The sequence below is a fragment of the Indicator indicator genome, chromosome 5, assembly GCF_027791375.1.
Source record: "Indicator indicator isolate 239-I01 chromosome 5, UM_Iind_1.1, whole genome shotgun sequence".
In the NCBI taxonomy this organism is placed as follows: Eukaryota; Metazoa; Chordata; class Aves; order Piciformes; family Indicatoridae; genus Indicator; species Indicator indicator.
The window spans coordinates 29,920,042-29,938,785 of NC_072014.1; the positions used below are offsets into that span (position 1 = coordinate 29,920,042).

General features: G+C 45.3%; 1 protein-coding gene across 1 annotated transcript in view; it reads left to right on the forward strand.

Moving 5' to 3' along the window:
• The window catches only part of GLI2 (GLI family zinc finger 2), a 139,651-nt gene that overhangs the window by 92,176 nt on the left and 28,731 nt on the right, over window positions 1-18,744 (forward strand). Inside the window, exons 3-4 of the mRNA XM_054380837.1 lie at window positions 6,619-6,821; window positions 8,438-8,629. Of these exons, the coding sequence (XP_054236812.1) occupies window positions 6,619-6,821; window positions 8,438-8,629 (395 nt within the window). The remainder of the gene's footprint in view (window positions 1-6,618; window positions 6,822-8,437; window positions 8,630-18,744) is intronic.

Below are 18,744 nucleotides of genomic sequence, written 5' to 3' on the forward strand. Positions count from 1 at the left end.
GAGTGGTCTTTTGAAAGGAAAAAATGAGAGATGCTTACCTTTTTATTTTCCACTTTTGAAAGAAAACCCATTCTTTCTCTTACCTGGAAGAAATATATTAAATTGGCCTCATATGCTAGAAGTTGCATTAAGTCTTGAATATGTTTTTCTAAGGAATGGAAAAAGGATTGTGCTAAGAAATTACACCTTAGATTATGATACTGTTTCCATGGTATAGATGGAAACAGAAGAATCAACACATTGGAGACCTGTTCTTGTTGCTCCTGCCATCAGTGGCAGAGTTTCATTTAACTTCAGTGTTACAAGATTAGACTTTTTAGACATCTACCATTGCCAGTGGATGCAGAGCAGGATTTTCAATAGCGTCTACCTAAATCCTCCTCAAAGCAGTGCCCTAGCCACAAATCCACAAGTAAGAGATTTTATATTCAGAGATGTGTGTCTGTTAAAGCCCAAAAAAATTACCGCAGTTATCTGTTCAAACATCTGCAACACTGGCCATAGGATTCCTCCCTTTAATTTTCTACACCGAGAGAATTTACTGTTTCTTAGTATTAAAGCTTCAAAACTTGTGGTACACTCAGAGCCCGTCTTTTACAAAAACTTCTAGTTTTGCTGCTGAAGTTTTGCAGCAGTGCTGAGTTTACCACTTTCTTCCATGAACTCATCTAATGGGAACTTGTCCTTGATATTGAAATTATTTATTGAAATTATTTTTTTCATGCTTTCCATACCTCAAAAACATACTTGAGGGGAAAGGAGAACATGGGAACTGTTCAAAACACGCCTGTTAAATTTCCGCAGAGAAGCTGTAGCAATTTTTGTCTAGTTTCACAGTCTTCTTAACAGCTTCTTATCAGTAAATACATTAATTACTGAATTAGCAGAGGTAGCCCTGATTTTCTCTATATCTTTGTAAGTATGAGGGGAAAAAAAGATATTAATAACCCCCTTTTACAGCTGAGAAAATAGGGGGGAAAGGAATAAAATTACTTGTGTTGAGCATCTTGGCAGGGGAGGGTTGGGAGTTAGCCATGATGTCTCATGGGTCCCCATCCTGATCTCTACCTAGTGGGACACATTAGCTGGCATCTTCAAGTTGATAGCTGTATATTCGAGCGTCAGTCACTTTCCTGGATAATTATCAACTTGTTGCAGTGCTGGGAGAGCTGCGAAGCGTGAGCGATTCCCAGTCGCCTCATTACTGGTCTGCCCCACGCTCCCTGGCAGTGGCTGTTGAGGGGAGAGGTGGCTTCAAGGCAGCTCTGCGCTGCTCCTCCCAGTGCATCCTCTGCTCTCTGAGCTGAAAAAATGAAAAGCGGAGAGGGGGGGACACACATCTTTGTGAATGATCAAATGCCATGTGAATTTGATAGTCATGGCCCCGGGTTGACCTCTGAAAGGTACCTCGTTTTGAGAGACCTCGCAGGGTTTGATCCTGAGGGAACTGCACAAGTGTCATGACCTCTCACCCTTCCTGTGGTAAGGGACTTTAAATCAGAAATAAACAGAGGTGAAGTTGAGGGGCTGGTGAGAGCTGTTTAGACTGAACCATTTAGCATGAATCCTGGGGCATTTTAGGTTTCCTGAAGGATATAGCCTTAGCATCCCGCATGAGGAGTGTCTGCCTTGAGTGCAGTCTGGGTTTTGGGCATCCATATGGCTCTCTTCCATCTTCTGCAGACACTGAGTGGTGTTCTGGGCAGACAGGACTTACAAAAATGAGACCAGGAAGTTTTATTTCAAACAAAAGAAAGGAATTGGGGGGGGGGGGCTAGAAGGGATTGTTGGCTTTAAAAGTTTTTTTGTTATAGCAAAACTCTACCATGCTAAGATACCCCTCACCATGAACAGCTCTGGTCCTAGCTTCCATCTCTTTGTAGCAGCTATGTAGTTTTTTTTATTGTACAGTAAAACAATTGCCTGCAAATGTCCATATTCCATTAAGCATATGGAAAAGTATTCAGCCCTTTGTTTTCCACTGAAAAATATATTTGGCACATAAGTATTAATTTAGAATAGTCATGGGACATTAGTGCTTGTTAATTGTTCCCATTTTCCCGGGGTTTATTTAACTTATGGGGATGATTTCAGAAATGGGCAACTTCCTTAACTGTTTCTTTTATTACTGAGTGCCCCTTGCAGAGGCTCCAGACCCTCATGGAGCAGCAGGGAGTTGATGCTGCCATCTCTGCCCCTCAAGATTTTGGGATTGCTGGTGCATGACCACAAGGGAAGGGCAGAGTGACAAAATGTCACCTCAAGACCCCGTTCATTGCAGCCAGCACTGGTTTTGTCAGTCCCTGAGGGGTTTCCTGTACCAGGAACCCAGCCCAGCTCCTCAGAGCCAATACTGCTCCTCTGCCATGGGACCATGAGGATCCTTTCTCAGCACTGTGTCCAGATGTGCAGGCAACTGGAGATAGGTAAATATTTCAAGAATTTCTGGTCTCCAAGCAGATTTACCTAGTGCACAGGTGAAGTTTTCAGAAGTGTGCATGCCCCCAGCATCACCATGAAGCTCTGCAGCCCTTACGTGGGATCAGGCGATACTTCCCTCACCTCAGTGTCTCTCTCTGTTAAAGAGCAGGGAAGGGAGAGCCTCTCTCTCCTGGGTGGGGAAGGAAATGAGTCCAGGCTCGTGTGCTTCGTCAGAGATGCAAATTGCTCTACAAGTCCTGAGCATTAATTATAGAGCCTGGGCTTTTTGACGGAGCCGGGGGGAAAACAGGCCCCTGGCTCCCATTACATTTAATGGCGTTTGGACACCCAATTCCCTTAGCCTATTTGAAAACCAGAATCATGATTTCTTCAGAAACCTATGTGGTCAGGTGAAATCCCTTGTCCTGCTGCAGACAGCGAGGTTTTTACACAGCACTGTCTTCAGCAGAGCCAGGAGCTCCCCAACAGGCACTCGGTGTGTTTTCCGTGTGCCATCTGTGGGGAGTAATGTATGGATAGTGGAGCTCTGGGCAGGAGCTTTACAAACACAGCAAGAAATCCAGCTATGGCACCATGGCACCGTTGCACAGGTTGGTTAACTGCACCGAGCTGGAGATTGTCCTGCTGCAGGATTCAGGACCCAGGGATGGGAAGCCCTGCTTGCCCAGGAGGTGAGCTGGAGGCAGAGCCATCTTTCCCCAGAGCCACTTCATCTCTCATCCATTTAAGCCACTGCCTCTAAAAAGCAGTTGCTATTGTTCTTCTTTGCCAAGAGTAGACCTGTGAGGCTATGACTGCCTCTTGTTCTCTGTTTCTCTGTCTCTGTGACGTGTGTGAAGAGAGCCTACAGGAAAGCTGGAGAGGGACTTTTTATAAGGGCATGTGGTGAGAGGACAAGGGGCAATGGTTTTAAAGTAGAGCAGGGTAGATTTAGATGAGACATTAGGAAGAAGTTCTTTACTATGAGGGTGCTGACACACTGGAACAGGCTGCCCAGAGAAGCTGCGAATGCCTCATCCTTGGAAGTGTTTAAGATCAGACTGGATGAGGCTTTGAGCAACCTGGTCTAGTGGTAGGGGTCCCTGCCCATGGCAGCTGGCTTGAATGATCTTTAAGGTCCCTTCCAACTCAAGCCATTCTATGATGCTATGGTTCTATCATACAGTGTGAGACTTGGAAATTAGATAAGAAATAATGCTGGTGGCACAACTGGAAAAAAAAAAAAAAGGAGGGGGGGGTGTGAAGAAAAATTTATGAAGTTAGGAGCAGAGGATCCTACTGGATGAGTGAGTCATTCCTGGTAGGCAGCTACTGGAAGCCACACTTTTTTTTTTGGATGTGCTGTGCCATGGTGGTGCTTTGCTAGAATTGCAAGTGTGCACTGGTAAGAGGTGATCCCTGCCTGGGAGGGCTTACAGGAGCTTGACCTGGGTATGTGTTGTATGGCTGTCCTAGTCCACAAATGGAGAGATGTGGCAAGGAGAGGGTTTAAGCTGGCTGCAAGACGAAGCCTTTTTGCCAACTGTGTATGCACAGGGCCAGCCTCATATTGAAACACCATACGTGTCTCCAGCTGCAAGCATTTTGGGTGAATTCTTGATCTTTTTCCCAGCGTTACCTTTTTGGCCAGGGTGGAGTTTTCCTGTTCTGAGAGACACCAACATTTCTGCCCAATTTAGCACAGAGAAAATGAACAGCAAACCCTTCATATTGTTATATACATTTTAGATGTTGGCCTCACAGTTTGATCAGCAGAGGCTCCAAAGGCTCATAAACCTGCTAATACATAGTTTCAAGCCTGCATCAAAGAAGTTCACAACCCTTTGGGGAGAAGCTGTGAGTACTGATGAAAGAGGGAACTTATTGTATATGTAAGAAAACTTCTTTCATGGCTTATGTATTACGGCAAGCTCTGTGGCCCAGAGAAGATTTGGGCTGCTTTTAATTTACATCCCCCCTCACTTACATTAAGTCTTCATCAGAAGAAAAATTAGTCAGATGTTTTCTTAATGACATCATTTTTTTAAATCCTGTTTCATTTTTTCCAGATGAGGCGGTGGAGATTATTAGAAATGAATTGAAACTAAATCTGGAACAGAGACTTTGATTCACTTCTCCCTCCTCCCAAGCAGAAATAAATTGGTCAGCTCTGTGCTCAGCTGCCTTTATTAGCAGCCTCGACAGAAACCAGCCCCGGCAGCTTCAGCTGCAGTTTTCTCAAGCTTGCTGCCGCCATGGCTTACGTCATGGAGAGAGGCACCAGAGACTGACTTGGAGAGGGACTTCTGTTGCACCATAGTTTTGGTAATGAATGGCCTTGGCAACACAGGTGTGGAGGTCGAGATCTGAAATAGCCATGCCATCATAAGTTTGTCTTTCAGTGCTATGAAAGAAAACAGGCTCGATGCTGCTGGTGGGTGTTGCTCTAGCAAAACCCCGTTAAGGGCTGAAGGCACATGAGCACATGTGTGATGGTAGCTGTGCATCTCCACAAGCCTTTTATATCTGGTGGGTTTTCACTACATTGTATTTCTCACCAGTGAGCCACAGAGAGTATCGCTGCACGAAAGTACTTTGAACTATAAATATTTTAAAAGTCATTTAATTTACTACCCATCAGCAGAAAGTGTTCAAAAAGCCACAAGGTTTACTAATTTATCAGAAAGACAGAAAAACACGTGGAAGATCAAACAAAGATAAACACGCTCATAAACTGCTGAATAAGTCTGCAAAGCTTATATTACGTTTATGTGTGGTTTTGTTGATATGTAAGTATTGCAAAAAAATTAAAATGCACCTGAACTGTTGATAAAGCAGGGTGGGACCAAGACCCTGAGGTGCAGGTGGCATGCCTAAACTGCTCAGACCCTTGTGTTTGTGCATGGAGAGACAGATCTTATGTGTGTTCACTAATGACATATTTGGATGTTCCTAGGGAAGGACCTTTGTAATAGTCCCTTACCTCAGCCCAGTTCCCAGATTCCTGACCTCTAAAACCCCAAATCCCTGTGGTCTGCCATACCCCGAGTGCAGCCCCGTGGGGCACATATCCATCTCCCTCAGCTTTGCCAAAGTACCCAGCCAGGGACAAATGCCATCCCTGTTGTGACCTACGTCTTCACACCAGCTACACTCCTAGAAGTCTGTGAGTGCAGAGAGAGGAGAATGCAAAGCAGATTTTGCTCTTTCATTTTGCCTGATGACAATGCTGCTTCTTTCACTGTCTAGCTCAGATTTTCTGCTTCTCAGATTAGGGTGTATAATTTTTTTCTCCTCCTTGCACTTTCTGTGGTTTGTCTAAGAGGCTGGAGGGAACAGTAGGAGATGTGTCTGAGAGATGTCCACACGCTTTTTTCTTCCCTTCTTGTTCACATGGCAAAAACTGCTTAAGTGCCAAAACATGCCTGTGACCTTTTTTGTTACCTGATGAATCCTTCAGCATTTACTGACTTCTTTCTCAGGTAGCACTTGGCCTGAGGAAGATCTGAGGGATTTAACAGAGGTGGCCCCCAGAAAGCATGCAATAAAACCTTTTATGAACTTTTGCCCTCTGAACTGTACCACCGACCTGTCAAGGAGGTTTGTGCAAGCTGTGATGGACGCAGGTGGGGAGGGCTGCACCACTGGTGCAGACCAAGCCATGCATGCTGGGCTGAGAGTTCACCCCAAGATCATATAAGCACTCCTTGAGCCGTTTACATCCCTTCACATGCATCCCTATCCAGTGCTTTGCATGCATGTAGCAGCACTAAGCATCTGTAGCCAGGTGCTATAGCTTACTCAAGGAGCTTGCAAACCCTGGGTTTGTCATGAATGTCTTCATGTAGCCAGCCTCCCCATGCAAGGAGATTGGGTGGGATCTCTAGCATGGGGTATGCTCCACACAGCCCATGTGTACAGGCACTGCCTGAAGCAGATCATGCCCCTCTTCTCAGCAGTCCTACTGGGATGAGCCACCTTGCATAAATACATGTTTGTGCAGTACGGATGTGGGTCCACAGGAAGCTTACACTGGCTTCAAGCTCCATGTATGGCAAGAGGGGAGGTTTCTCCCACCATGTGCTTGAACTCATCCCTTGCAGGTGAAGGCAGTGGGATGGGAGGGAGAAGGGTGGCATGCACCCGTGCCTGCCCCAGGTGGCTGAGAGTGACGGCATGTCTCTGTTTTCTTCCCAGGCCTCCTCCTCTAAGCGGCAGCCCTGTCATCTCTGACATCTCCCTCATCCGGCTGTCTCCTCACCCCACTGGGCCCGGCGAGTCGCCCTTCAGCCCACCACACCCCTACGTGGCACCCCACATGGAGCACTACCTCCGATCCGTCCACAGCAGCCCCACGCTCTCCGTCATCTCTGCTGCCAGGGGCCTCAGCCCTGCCGACGGTAAGACGCTGTGCTACTGGTACTGCAGTGATTTTGTAGCTCACCAGCACTGAAATTCCCTTAAACCCGGGGATTTACAGCTGCAAAGGCTCTGCAGCTGCTCTCTGAAGTTGGAGAGCTGTCTCTTTTTCTTTTTTTCCCCCTGCCTTTAACTACACATTTGTTTTGCATCATTGCACTGAGAAAGCAGAGCGTGAGAATAGCTATTACCACTGGATCATATTATAAATATTTTGCTTAAAGTACGTTCCTTTCTGCAACGCTCTCGGCTCTCGTATGAGCTTGCCTGCTCTTATGCCTCTACTGGGAGCTCTGCTTCCCCTAAAGAGGGCTACAGTCACTCCTGATGCCTGACCTGGCTAAGAGTGATGTTGCAGAGATGAGGCAATGCTCCTTGGGTTATCCCCTGTTGGCTTTGTATCTTGAGGGAGGATGGCTCCTGGGTGAAGGAGAGGGGCTTCCTCTTTACTCCTGAGCTGTCCTGCAGCAGCTTTCAGAGAAGGTGAAGCCGTGCAGGGATCTGGCACTGGGTGCACACAGAGCTGGTGATGCTTTCTGAGCCCCGGCAGACCCTATGTTCATGAGCTAGGGACAAAAAAGGGAAAGGGGAAAATGAACAACTCTGATGTCACTTGGGGAGGTGCAAGTTATGCCTTACTTTGTCAGAAGTACTTCATTACCCAGGAAGCAGCCAGTGTTTGTGGACACTCAACAAATCCCAGCATTCTCAGGTCCCAGGCTGCTGCTGGGACAAATGACCCTTAGCTGCCACGGAGCAAAGAGCGCCACAGAGCAACAAATCCCCCGACTTACTGTCTGGCATCATAAACCCATCTTCTGTGGCTAAAAAAGCTATTGCTAGGGTTATGGAGAGATGCATGCATTCTTCCCTCCCCTACAACGTCATCCAAAGTCTTAGCCCCCGGTCATGGAGAGGTCTGCTGGCTGACGTGCGTGTGCTCTGCCCCGTCCTCTCCTTCCAGAGCCAGTTGTGGTGTTTGCTGCGAAACAAAGGCATTGTGTTTGGAGTGCTTGTATTTTCCATTTATTTCTGTTTTTTTTAAGGCAGTGGTAAATAAGTTAATGGGGCAAGTGGGTGGGGAGGCAGGTTTGAAAAATTACAGCTGGGAGAAAGTTAGCATAATTGGCTTTGGCAGCCAGAATGGTTTTATGCTGCCAGACACTAAACCTAGCTCTATGCATTAGACCTTGGCTTTAATTTCCTTGCGCTGCTATCGGGAACTGGGCTGCATTTGTCTTTCCTTCCTAATAGGCAGGGATGTTAATGCTGACAGGGTTACTGCTGCTGGCGAGCTGGGCCCTCTCCCTCCTCCCTGGGGTGCCGACTGTGCCTGAACAGGAGGATTATTAGAAGGGGGAATGAGAGATTGTTTATAAATTTGCGGAAATGGAGGAATGCAGAGGCCCCAGCTTAGTTTCTTTTGTCCGCAGAAGCACGCCCAAGCACACGTCACGAGAGCCCTATGCGGAGCCGTGTGGCTGGGGCTGGCGGGGGGCGCGGGGGGGAGACTGGGCCGCCAACGTCAGCACCGCGATCTAACGTTGCGGTGGGAACCTTCTCCCCATGTTTTTCTCCTCACCCACGATTCCAGCAGTGGCTCATGAGCACCTGAAGGAGCGAGGTCTCTTTGGGCTACCACCACCACCACCAGGAGCCAACCCCACGGACTACTACCACCAAATGACACTGATGGCTGGCCATCCGAACCCCTATGGGGACCTTCTGATGCAGAGTGGGGGAGCAGCCAGCACAGCCCACATCCATGATTACCTCAGCCCTGTTGATGGTGAGTAGCAGTCTGGGCCCTCCCCAGCACAGCTGAAATTTTGAGGCAGATGTATGAGGCTGTCCTCCAGATGGAGGCTGCTATATGTGATCACTCTACCCTGCCAAAATCTATGGGTGCTGCACTATAATTTTTGACTTTAAAGGTCACCTCATTACATATGTATGTATAAAATGTTAATAATTGAAAATAGATATATTGTGGTCTCTTTTGGAGGATGGCATGGCTGCTGCATGTGTTAGGAGGTGGGCTGGTCCGGTGGGCAGGGCATTGCTGCCATCCTGCTGCTTTGACCATGGATGACCACAGTGTGCCTGGGGGCAAGCTCCATCTCTGGCTCCCTATCCCACCTTCTTTTGCGTGGTTGGCATCTGGGGCAAAGGCTGGCCATTTCCATACGTAGCTGTGCTCAACGTGAGGGGCCTCATCTTGGTTGGGACCCAAGGAGATGATGTGTTAACAGGGAGCCAGGATGGAGTTGATATGTTAGTACTTTGTGGGAGAAAAAAATTTACAGGAATGTGATACTTATGCTAGTATTGGGTATTATGAACCCAGAAAGTTCTCGCTCCAGACTAAATGATGAAGAAATAAAATCATCTTAGGCACTGCAGTGCTGAGTCACCCCTGTGGCCTGACCGTGCCCTGGTGAGATGGGTAAAAATCCATCTGGAAGCATATCTTAGGTCCAAATGATTTTTAGAGCTGTTAGAAATTTCTTTCTTTTCCTTTCACTTTATGCCACATGTTGTAAGAATTGGAGTTGCACGGATATTACAGAGGGCAGTTTGGGGATTATTTCTGCTGTAAGAGTGAGAAGTCTCATCTTGACTTTCATATCCCAGCTTCTCTTTCCTGGGCTGCCTCTGGATTTGCCTGTGGACCATTATAATTTTTGGAGTGGAGATCTGCATCATTTCATTACCGCTTCAAAGTTTCTGTTGTTAAGCTTTTAAGATGAAAGACTTTGTGGTCTTGCTGCTTCATCAAGTGACTGGTTTAAAATGATGAAAGCTGTTCTGGCTGTTCAGTGATGGGGGCTTATAGATACTTCTAACAAAAAAAAAAACTATGTCTCGTCTGCAGCTGCTACGGAAGTCTTATCTTGAATAGTCATTTTCTACTATCAATACCTAGATTAATCAGGAACCTGGATCCCAGTTTGGAATGGAGAAACGTGTTCCTTGATGCCATCCTGCCTCTAAGAACCAAAACATACTCTGGGCTTTTCTGCTAAAAAAGCAACTGGTCAGGAAGACCTCTCTGTCTTCCCTCCAATGGGTTAATGTCTGTGATTATAGCAGATGGGTGCAAACCAGCCCTGCCAAGTTCTGCTCAGGCTCATGAGCAAGACTCCTTCTTCCTTACCTCCTTATTAGTCCATCTCTGACCAGCAATGCCTTACTGAAGTGCCAGATAAACAGTCAGTAAGGGAAGCAAACACAACTGTTTTCCTGCTAGTGGAGGCTAATTCTCAGTGCACCGAGATACTTGTCTTCTGGTTTGCTGAAGATCAGTCTTTATCTGAAGTCATCTGAGATACTCCCCTTGGCAGATGACTCTCTTACTGCATGCCTTTGTCTGAAAACGACTCTAGAGTGAATCATGTAACAAAGGTCCCTACTTCATGCAGCCAAGCTCATAACCATTCCAAGCAAAGCCAGGGGTCACCAAGCCTTTATTTTGGTCTCTCATAAAGCTTTGTTGATGAGGAACTGGAAAGCCTTTTCTGGCCCTTTGCATGCTCTGCATGAGATGAAATCATTCAAACATCACAAGGATGTGACATGGGGACACTGGAAGGCTACTTTAAATAGTATGAAAAGGAACAGCAGCCCAGTGCTGGTCTTTGGTCCATATGTTTGTGTTCATCCATCAGCCAGAGAGAAGAGAGCATTTTGCATAATCAAGGCAGAGACTAAACTGGATGACTCTGAAACGCTGACTGAGGAACCAGGTTCTAAAAGTTCTCTTTTTAGAAAGTTATTTCAAAAATTTAAATCAGCAGGGCCTAAGTAAATAGTTGAACAGATAATTTAATAAAGCGTCCTCTTATGGTGCTTTTCTGAGACAAGAATATCAGCAGCATGCCTAAAACCCCAATGAGTCACTCAGAGCATCTGTCATTCAAAGAGTCCTTTTGTTCCCAAAGAGCCCCAGAGCATAAGAACTTGACAAGAATTAGTTCTCTGAAAATGCAGGTAGCTCCTGTTAAACCATATGCAGCACCATCACACATCTGTGATAACACTGGCACCTGCAAAAGTAGAAGTAGCAGATAAGCATATTTTAAAACCGGCCTATTCAGTGTCACATCACCTCTAAACATCTGCAGGTCCATGGAATCCCTAGCCCCTGGATATGGTAGTTCTTTCCCAGACACATACCTGAGTCTTTCTGGTTGTTCTAATTGCACTTCTTGGAGAGTTTCTCAATGCCTTCATCTTTGTCAGTGGTTTTTCATACCCTCAGATGTCTAGGGTCAGAAAAAGTACCAAGGACATAAGTGTTGGCTGGAGCGTGTTGGTTCTTACTACGTGTTATGTGTCAGGTTTGCTGAGTGCTGAAGTAGTGACTGAGGTGGGGTGCCCAAGAGGTGCATCTGTTCAGCAGAGTTGTCACTGTGCAGAGAGAAGTGGTTACATCCCCGAAACAGACCAGTTTTACAAACTAGACTGCTGGGGTCTTCAGGACAGTTCTGGTGGAGACTAAATAACACTTCAGTTAGCTGTCCTGTTTTATTCTGTCATCCAAACAGCGTCTCTAAATCCAAGAGTAGAGTTCAAATCCAGACTTATATCTATTTTCTGGAAAGGTTACACTTTCAAAACAAAAGTTAGCTGCTTTTCAGTGTCACAGCATTGCAGGTGGGGTGCTTTTGAGACTAATTGCACCAAATCAAAACAATCTTTTGCATTTTTGTTCTGGAAGTGGATACCACATGGTGGATTATTGTAGGTGACAGAGTGGTTGCACAGGAGCATCCCTGGGGCAGTAAAGACTTGTATGGAGCACAGATGAACCTGGAGATGACTACAACTTTCTCATTGTGTTTAGTACATACAATTATTTTTTTTTCCCCCTAAGCACCAGGGCTTCTGTGATTAACCTCAGCCTTTCAGGAGGTGTTATTTGCCCTCAGGAAGAGGGTATGCAAACTTGATTCTTTTTCTGTTAAAGCCCTGTACATCGGTATAGCCGGTTGCTGAAAGCAGCTGCCTCAGAACTGGCCTGGCCAGCAGCAGAGAGACAGATCTCGATGTACAGGAGGGTTCCTGAGATTTTTCTCTTGGTAGGAAAGTGACAGGGGAGCAGAGAGCAGCCCCACCAAGAGTGGACCAGCTCTCATGGGACAGGCTGACAAGGCCTGGGCATTGCCAAGGCAATGGCAACCATACTCATACCTTTAAAAGAAGCCCTCAGGGAACACAGTGACCAGGGCGTTGTGTATTGAGTGGGCAAACAAGACATTGTGCTGAGCTAGCCAAGAAGTCCAACAGCATCCTGGCCTGTATCCAGAATGCTGTGACAAGCAGGACTGGGGAAGTTATTGTCCCCAGGTACTCAGCACTGGTGAGGCCAACTCCTTGAGTATTGTGTTCAGTTTTAGGGCCCTCACTACAAGAAAGGCAGTGAGGTGCTGAAGCATGTCCGGAGAGGAGCAACAAAGCTGGTGAAAGGTGTGGCTAACATGTCTATTGAGGAGTGGCTGAGGGAACTGGAGTTGTTTAGTTTGGAGAAGAGAAGGCTGAGGAGAGACCTTCTTGCTCTCTACAACTACCTGAAAGAGGATTGTGGCAAAGTGGGTGTTGGTCTCTTTTTCCTAGTTACAATGATAGGACAAGAGGAAATGGCCTCAAGTTGCACCAGGGGAGGTTTAAATCAGGTATTAGAAGAAACTTCTTCACTGAAAAGGTTATCAGACACTGGAATAGACTCCCCAGGTGGGTGGTTGAATCACCATCCCTGGAGGTGTTTAAAAAGACACATAAACATGGTGGTTAGGGACGTGGGTTAGCATGAGACTTGGTAGAATTAGATAATGGTTAGACTCAGTGATCTTAACAGTCTTTTCCAGCTGAAACAATTCTGTGATTTTATGATCAGAAGATCTCAAAGCTACTTCATCACTGAACACCCTGAAGTGAAAGGAGATGAAAGAGAAAGGAAATGAACAGTGAGCAGAGCAGTGGCAGCTCTAGGAACGAGGCGCAGATCTTCAGAATAAAACTTATGGCTAGAGTGGGAAGAAAATCTCATCTTTAAATCCATCACTTCTATTTGCACAGTGGAAAGAGTGATTGGATTGTCCAAACTGAGTCAAGGAATGGGGGAGAAAGCATCTTGAGTTCAACTTGCATCAAAGCGGTGTTGCACAGACAGTAACTCAGGAGGGCTGCATGGATCTGTTTGTGCAGCCTTACAGTTACCAACAGCAGGGATGCCTCTGCAGTGGCATGGCATTTCATCCAGTTCTGGATCTACAGGGGGCATCCCTGCCCTGTTTCTTTCTTCCAGGTGCATGGCAGTTATGAATTCCTTGACTCACAATGAGCAGTTTAACAGGGAAAAGGTTTTTTTCAGTCTAATATAGCCAAGAAGCCAGTAGCTGGCACAGTTGCCTGGAACATGGGCAAATTATCAAGCAGGATTTTATTTCACCAAATCAAACAGTGATTCAGCTTCACTGGCCTCTTTCAGTCAGTGTTGTTGGAGCCTTTCTACTTCAAGTAAATGATTTAATGGCCATCAGGGTAAGAAGCAGGGCTGGCAGTGAAGTCCAGTGGTTCCTGCAGTCAGCAGACATGGGTGTGAGAGGTGATCTCAGGACTCTTCTCCAGAAGGTTTAGTTGAAGCGACTGGAGAGAGCCCAGCCTGACAATGACCTAGGAAAGAAGTGTCTTGCCTGGGACTTGAGGGACCAACAGTTCCAGGTTTGCAGAATGAATATACTAGATCTCAGATGACTTCCCAAACAAGCCAGCAGTTGGCTGCTCTGGGTAGACGGCGCGCCCTGTACTCGCATCCTTAAAAACTCTGAAAGATACTTTGGTTTGGTTTGTTTGCCTTGTCCCAGCACAGAATGGAAACCTGCTGAAATCTCAGATAGGTTTCAGAGAATGGGAAATAATTTCCCACCCGTTTCTAGCCAGTAATGCTGTTTTCCTCCACAGAAAAAATATATGCAGAAGGGAGAAACAGTCCCAGAGCATCCCATAAGCCTCTGTCTGGAATCCTGCTGCACTCTGGTTTCTAAAGAATTCAATTTACATATGCACGTTGGGTTGTCTAAACAGCTACCTTGTGGATTGGGAGTAGAAGAATGCAGCCTTGTCTTTCAGTGAGGATTTGAGGGAAGCATTAGTATTCCTTGAACTGAAAAGTTGATTGGTCTGGAGAGGGAAGAAAAAAGGGTCCCAGGACAGCATCTGGTGCCAGAACAAATGTCCAGCATCTGCTGCAATCTAACTAAGACATGTGTTGCTGCTGCTGAAGAGGAGAGAGGAATAAGGAACTGGTTATGTGAAGAGTGTTTGTAGTTTATTGCTGCTGCTTATTGATCAAGAGATCATCCTGTGTTTTTATACTGCCTATTGATTTAATTTGGTGATGGGAGGAGGGGAATATTTTCTGTATGCCTTGGGTGGAGTTTTCTTGGTGAGTGGCCAAGAAGAGGGACCATTTTGATAAAGTGATATTTATCCCAGGGCTTGGGCATGGGATGCAGGGGAAGCGGTGGCTCCTGCCATGTTTTAGTGAGGAGGAGGGATGAGCCATCTGCAGCCCACATGCCTTACAGGTTCAGCCATTTGGAAGCAGATTCCCCCAGTTTCCCTTTGGAGCTGAGATCATGGCAACATGCTTGTCCTTAAAGAGATGCCTGTGATTTCCTTGCCCCAGAGACGTCTCAGAGGAGCTTCCACTGAGTGCCTGGTGTTTCCTTTTAGGAGGGCTTTGCTGCCACTATTTCTAGCATGATACAAGGTCTGAAAACTCCCTCCAGGAAAGCCACCTCCTGTAATGTCAATCTGATGGCCCACAGCCACAGCAAATGGTTGGAGCAGAAACCTTCGTTCCTGCCTCCCATATGAGCAGAGGTCCGATCCTGTCCTTCAGCTAGATAGCACTGGGAACAGCTGCAGGAGTCAGACCACAAGCTGCCACATGTGTAAAATCTAACCATTTGGCTCATCACTGACCTGTTGTGGATAAATCTAAATTTGGGAAGAAAATCCCAGTTTCTGAGCAACCTTTGTATGTGATAACTTTTAGATGCCATAGGAAACTGCCAAGAAATCTATTACCTTTTCACCAAGAAAAGCTTCAGGCTGGTTGGAAGAAGAAGCTGGGACTTTTGGCAGATGTGGCTTGTGTCACTTGAAAATTCAGCCTTGAATTGTTTCTCCCCTCCAGGAGAAAAATGAGCTGTGGTAGTTACATTTACCCTGCAAAGACAATGCTGCTGTAAAGTCAGGCTTTTTCTACTCAAAAATTTTTCCAGGCAGTTTTAAAAGGTTTCTTAAAATATGTGGGTTATATTTATTCTGTGGTATGTAGAGCTGAGCCTGTGCCAGTCAGTTTATCTGGGTTTGTGTATGAAATGGTATAGAAAGACTAGTGCACATTAATGAAAACACTGCAAAATGTATCTAGAGTTGACTTTTTTTTTTTGTGTGTGAGAGGAGGTGGCAGGATGCATAGGCCTGCAAGTAAATTTTTTTAGTGAACTTCATGGGCTATCGTAATGCCCAGAGCTTTCACCTCAGCCATTACTGCACCCTTCTGTTCACCAGTTCACTTCTCTGTTCTAATCTCCTTCTAACTCTGAGAGGGAAGGTGACACTCATCCCCTTTATGAGGAAAGGCTGAGGGAGCTGGTTATCTTTAGCTTGGAGAAGAGGAGACTGAGGGGTGACCTCATTAATGTTTATAAACATGTGAAGGATGAGTGTCGGGAGGATGGAGCCAGGCTCTTCCCAGTGATGTCTAATAAACAGGACAACGGGCAACGGGTGCAAGCTGGAACACAGGAGGTTCCATGTGAACATAAGGAAACACTTCTTCACTGTGAGGGTGAGAGAACACTGGAACAGACTGTTTAGAGAGGTTGTGGAGTCTCTTTCTCTGTAGACACTCAAAACCCACCTGGATGCGTTCCTATGTGACCTGCTCTAGGTGATCCTGCTCTGGCAGGAGGGTTCAACTAGACGATCTTTCAAGGTCCCTTCCAACCCCTAACATTCTGTGATTCTGTGAAAATTTCCTGCCTTATTTCAGGCCAAACGATTTTTTTTGTTGTTGTTGGTTGAAATCTGAAACAGTTTTGAATTCTAAGAAGGTATCTTTAGATTGTGCAAAAACAGTATAGCCAAGTTTCTTCCATTCAGAGCTAATTCATCTAATATACACCAAATAAATAATGTCCAAGCTATTAGCATGCCCAAAAAAAGAGTGCATAAACATAGCATGTTTTCCAAGTGGAACAGAATTAGTTTGAAAGTGAAGATGTGATGTCTCAAAGAGGGGTGTCTTTAGGTCACCTTTTAATTCATACATATTCCGTGTACCAAAGTCTGTGGAAGTCAACGGAAAGCATCCGTTGGCTTTTAAGAAGTATTCCTTCAAGATGAGTGGTAGAAGTAGCAGAGCAAAGTGATACAAGAACAGCCACTAGCCATCCTGGACATGCTGTAAATGCCATCAAACTCTAGAGCAGGTAATGCTATGGAGTGTCTCATGGAGCTGTCTTGTTTCTTGTTTTACTGTGTTGACTTTGACCTTTCACTTCTTTCTGGACCCATCTAACAATGCTATACCAGGGAAAGAAACTGAAGGTAAGAAAGTCTCCATCGGAGTAGAGAGGCATGGAGAATTAATTTTAAAAACTGAAACACTGGTAGATTAATGGAATTAATTGTAAAATAAGTGTCTACATTTATTTCAATATGTGACTTCAAAAAATTAATTTTAACTCATAATTTTATGTTTCTGAGCAAAACATCTTCTAAAACAACAATGGGAAACTACCCTTTTTTTTTTTTCTTTCAAGAGTGTGGGAGGGGGTACTCTTACAGTTTGGAAACTTCCCCCAACACATCTTCCAAAAAAAAAAAAACAAAAAAACACAAAACCTTGGAACTATCCCTGTTTATTTTGATAAGTCAGCATTTCTGAAGGGGAGAATAGAGAGGAAGTGCTAGTGATAAATTCTCCTCAGCCTGTCCATCTTCATGTCTGACAAATGTATCCCTTCATTTACTTCTCTGGGCACAGTCACTGCTGAAAAAGTTGTGTGTGGTTTTTCCTTCAAAACACTTGTGGACCCCAAGCAACAGAGGATTTTGCTGCATATTCAAGTGGTTGTCAGTCAGCCCTTATTGAACACCTCACCCATGTGTACAGCTACACTAATGCTTATCTTTTCTGCTCCCTGCTAGCGTTCAACATTCATGCTCAGTATCCTCCGATCAGGGGATTATGTCAGGCCAAATTTATTATCAAGAACGATCCCAATGCTGTTAATCTGCTTTTGAATAATAATTTTTAAATGCAATGGCAAGCAATTCTTCATGTGGTTGAACACCTTTTCTGTTTCCCAGGTGCTTCTCTTCCCAGGCACCTTGGGTGAGCTGTCTTTGAGAAGAGAGGAATTGTTCATCCACAGCGTGATTTTAGGTCATAGCTTTCCCTTGCAGCCTGCAAGACTTGAGGCTTTTGTGTAAAGCACAAGCCCAATCTATTGGATCTGCTACCAAACATTTTAGATAGCCCACAGTACTTGCAAGATTTAAATTAGAGTGGACACTAATGCAGTGCATATTACTGGGTTTGGGTTGGAGAATTCCCAGGCTAGCTTGCAAATCTGACAGCTTCCAGCAGAGTTTTGCACGAAGAAAAAATGACTTACCTGCGTGCAGCAGGGAGGGGTGAACATGTTGTTTGCACTGCTGAAACTCAGGTTTCTGTTGGGCATCGGGACTTCTTCCCTCTGCAAATTAATGGTGACCAATGGCTGAACCAACACTATGGACATAAATCATGGGAAGGAACAGCGAGAAATGAGTACAAGGCTTTTCTTTCTATTTAGTAATTTATCAAGGGAAGTGGCACATTAATAAACAGATCTCCCTTGAGGTGTGGGAGTAACAGAGATAAATATGACTGTCAAATCTGGCCCGCTTCTTTCAGTTAGAGAGGGAGGAGACTGTGGGAATGCAAATGCAGAAAACAATATCTATATCTGGAAAGAAACGTATTATTGTAGGACAGAAACACTGACAACTCAGCTGAGATGGAGCCCCATCACACTTGGTGCAATACAGGATAAAACACAAACCCTCTCTAAAGGAGCTCATCTAAACAGATGATGCTAGGAAATGGGGACACAGAAGCAACATTTTGCTCAAGGAGATATGAGGGGAGAGAGCTGAAAACAGCACCCAGGTCTTTCCACATTGTGGCCCATATATTGAATCAAGATGCCTTATGGACAGAGTGGGTGGAATTGAAAAAAAGGTTTAATTCTTTCAAATCAATTGCATTAGTACATTAATATGTTCCAGACAGCACAGTTTTGACCACTATAATCTAGACCCAAGCAGCCTTCGTATTGTTTGGTCCAGGCCTCTGGTAGGGCCCAGATTTCATGAACCAGATGTGAAATCTGGGAATTCTCAGTTCCAGCCTTTAGACAGGGCCAGCCTTTGCTGAGGGAAGTTCATTTGCTCATTGTGGTTTTGAGTCCATAGGACCTCTGTAAACCAGCTGCTCCTTTTCCAGCTCACAGGGTTAAGTGCCACTCACCACAGCAGAATGGGGCTGGAGTATGCCAGCCACAAACATTTGGAGAATTTGAGTCCAGTCCCTCCAAATCATGGGACAACTTTAACATTCAAGAGGTGATTTTCATATACCACTGCATGCTTTTTCTGTTTCCTACCTGATCCTTGAGTCATCTTTTCTATCATCTTCCTGCTCCATGGAAGCTGGAAAATGTAGTTATGCTAAATATATGCAACAATCTAATTTTTAGGAGAAATTCCCAATATTGCCAGTACTGCAGTAAAGGCATTGCAAATAGCAGCTCTTGAAATTTCATAGGTGTAGGACAAAAG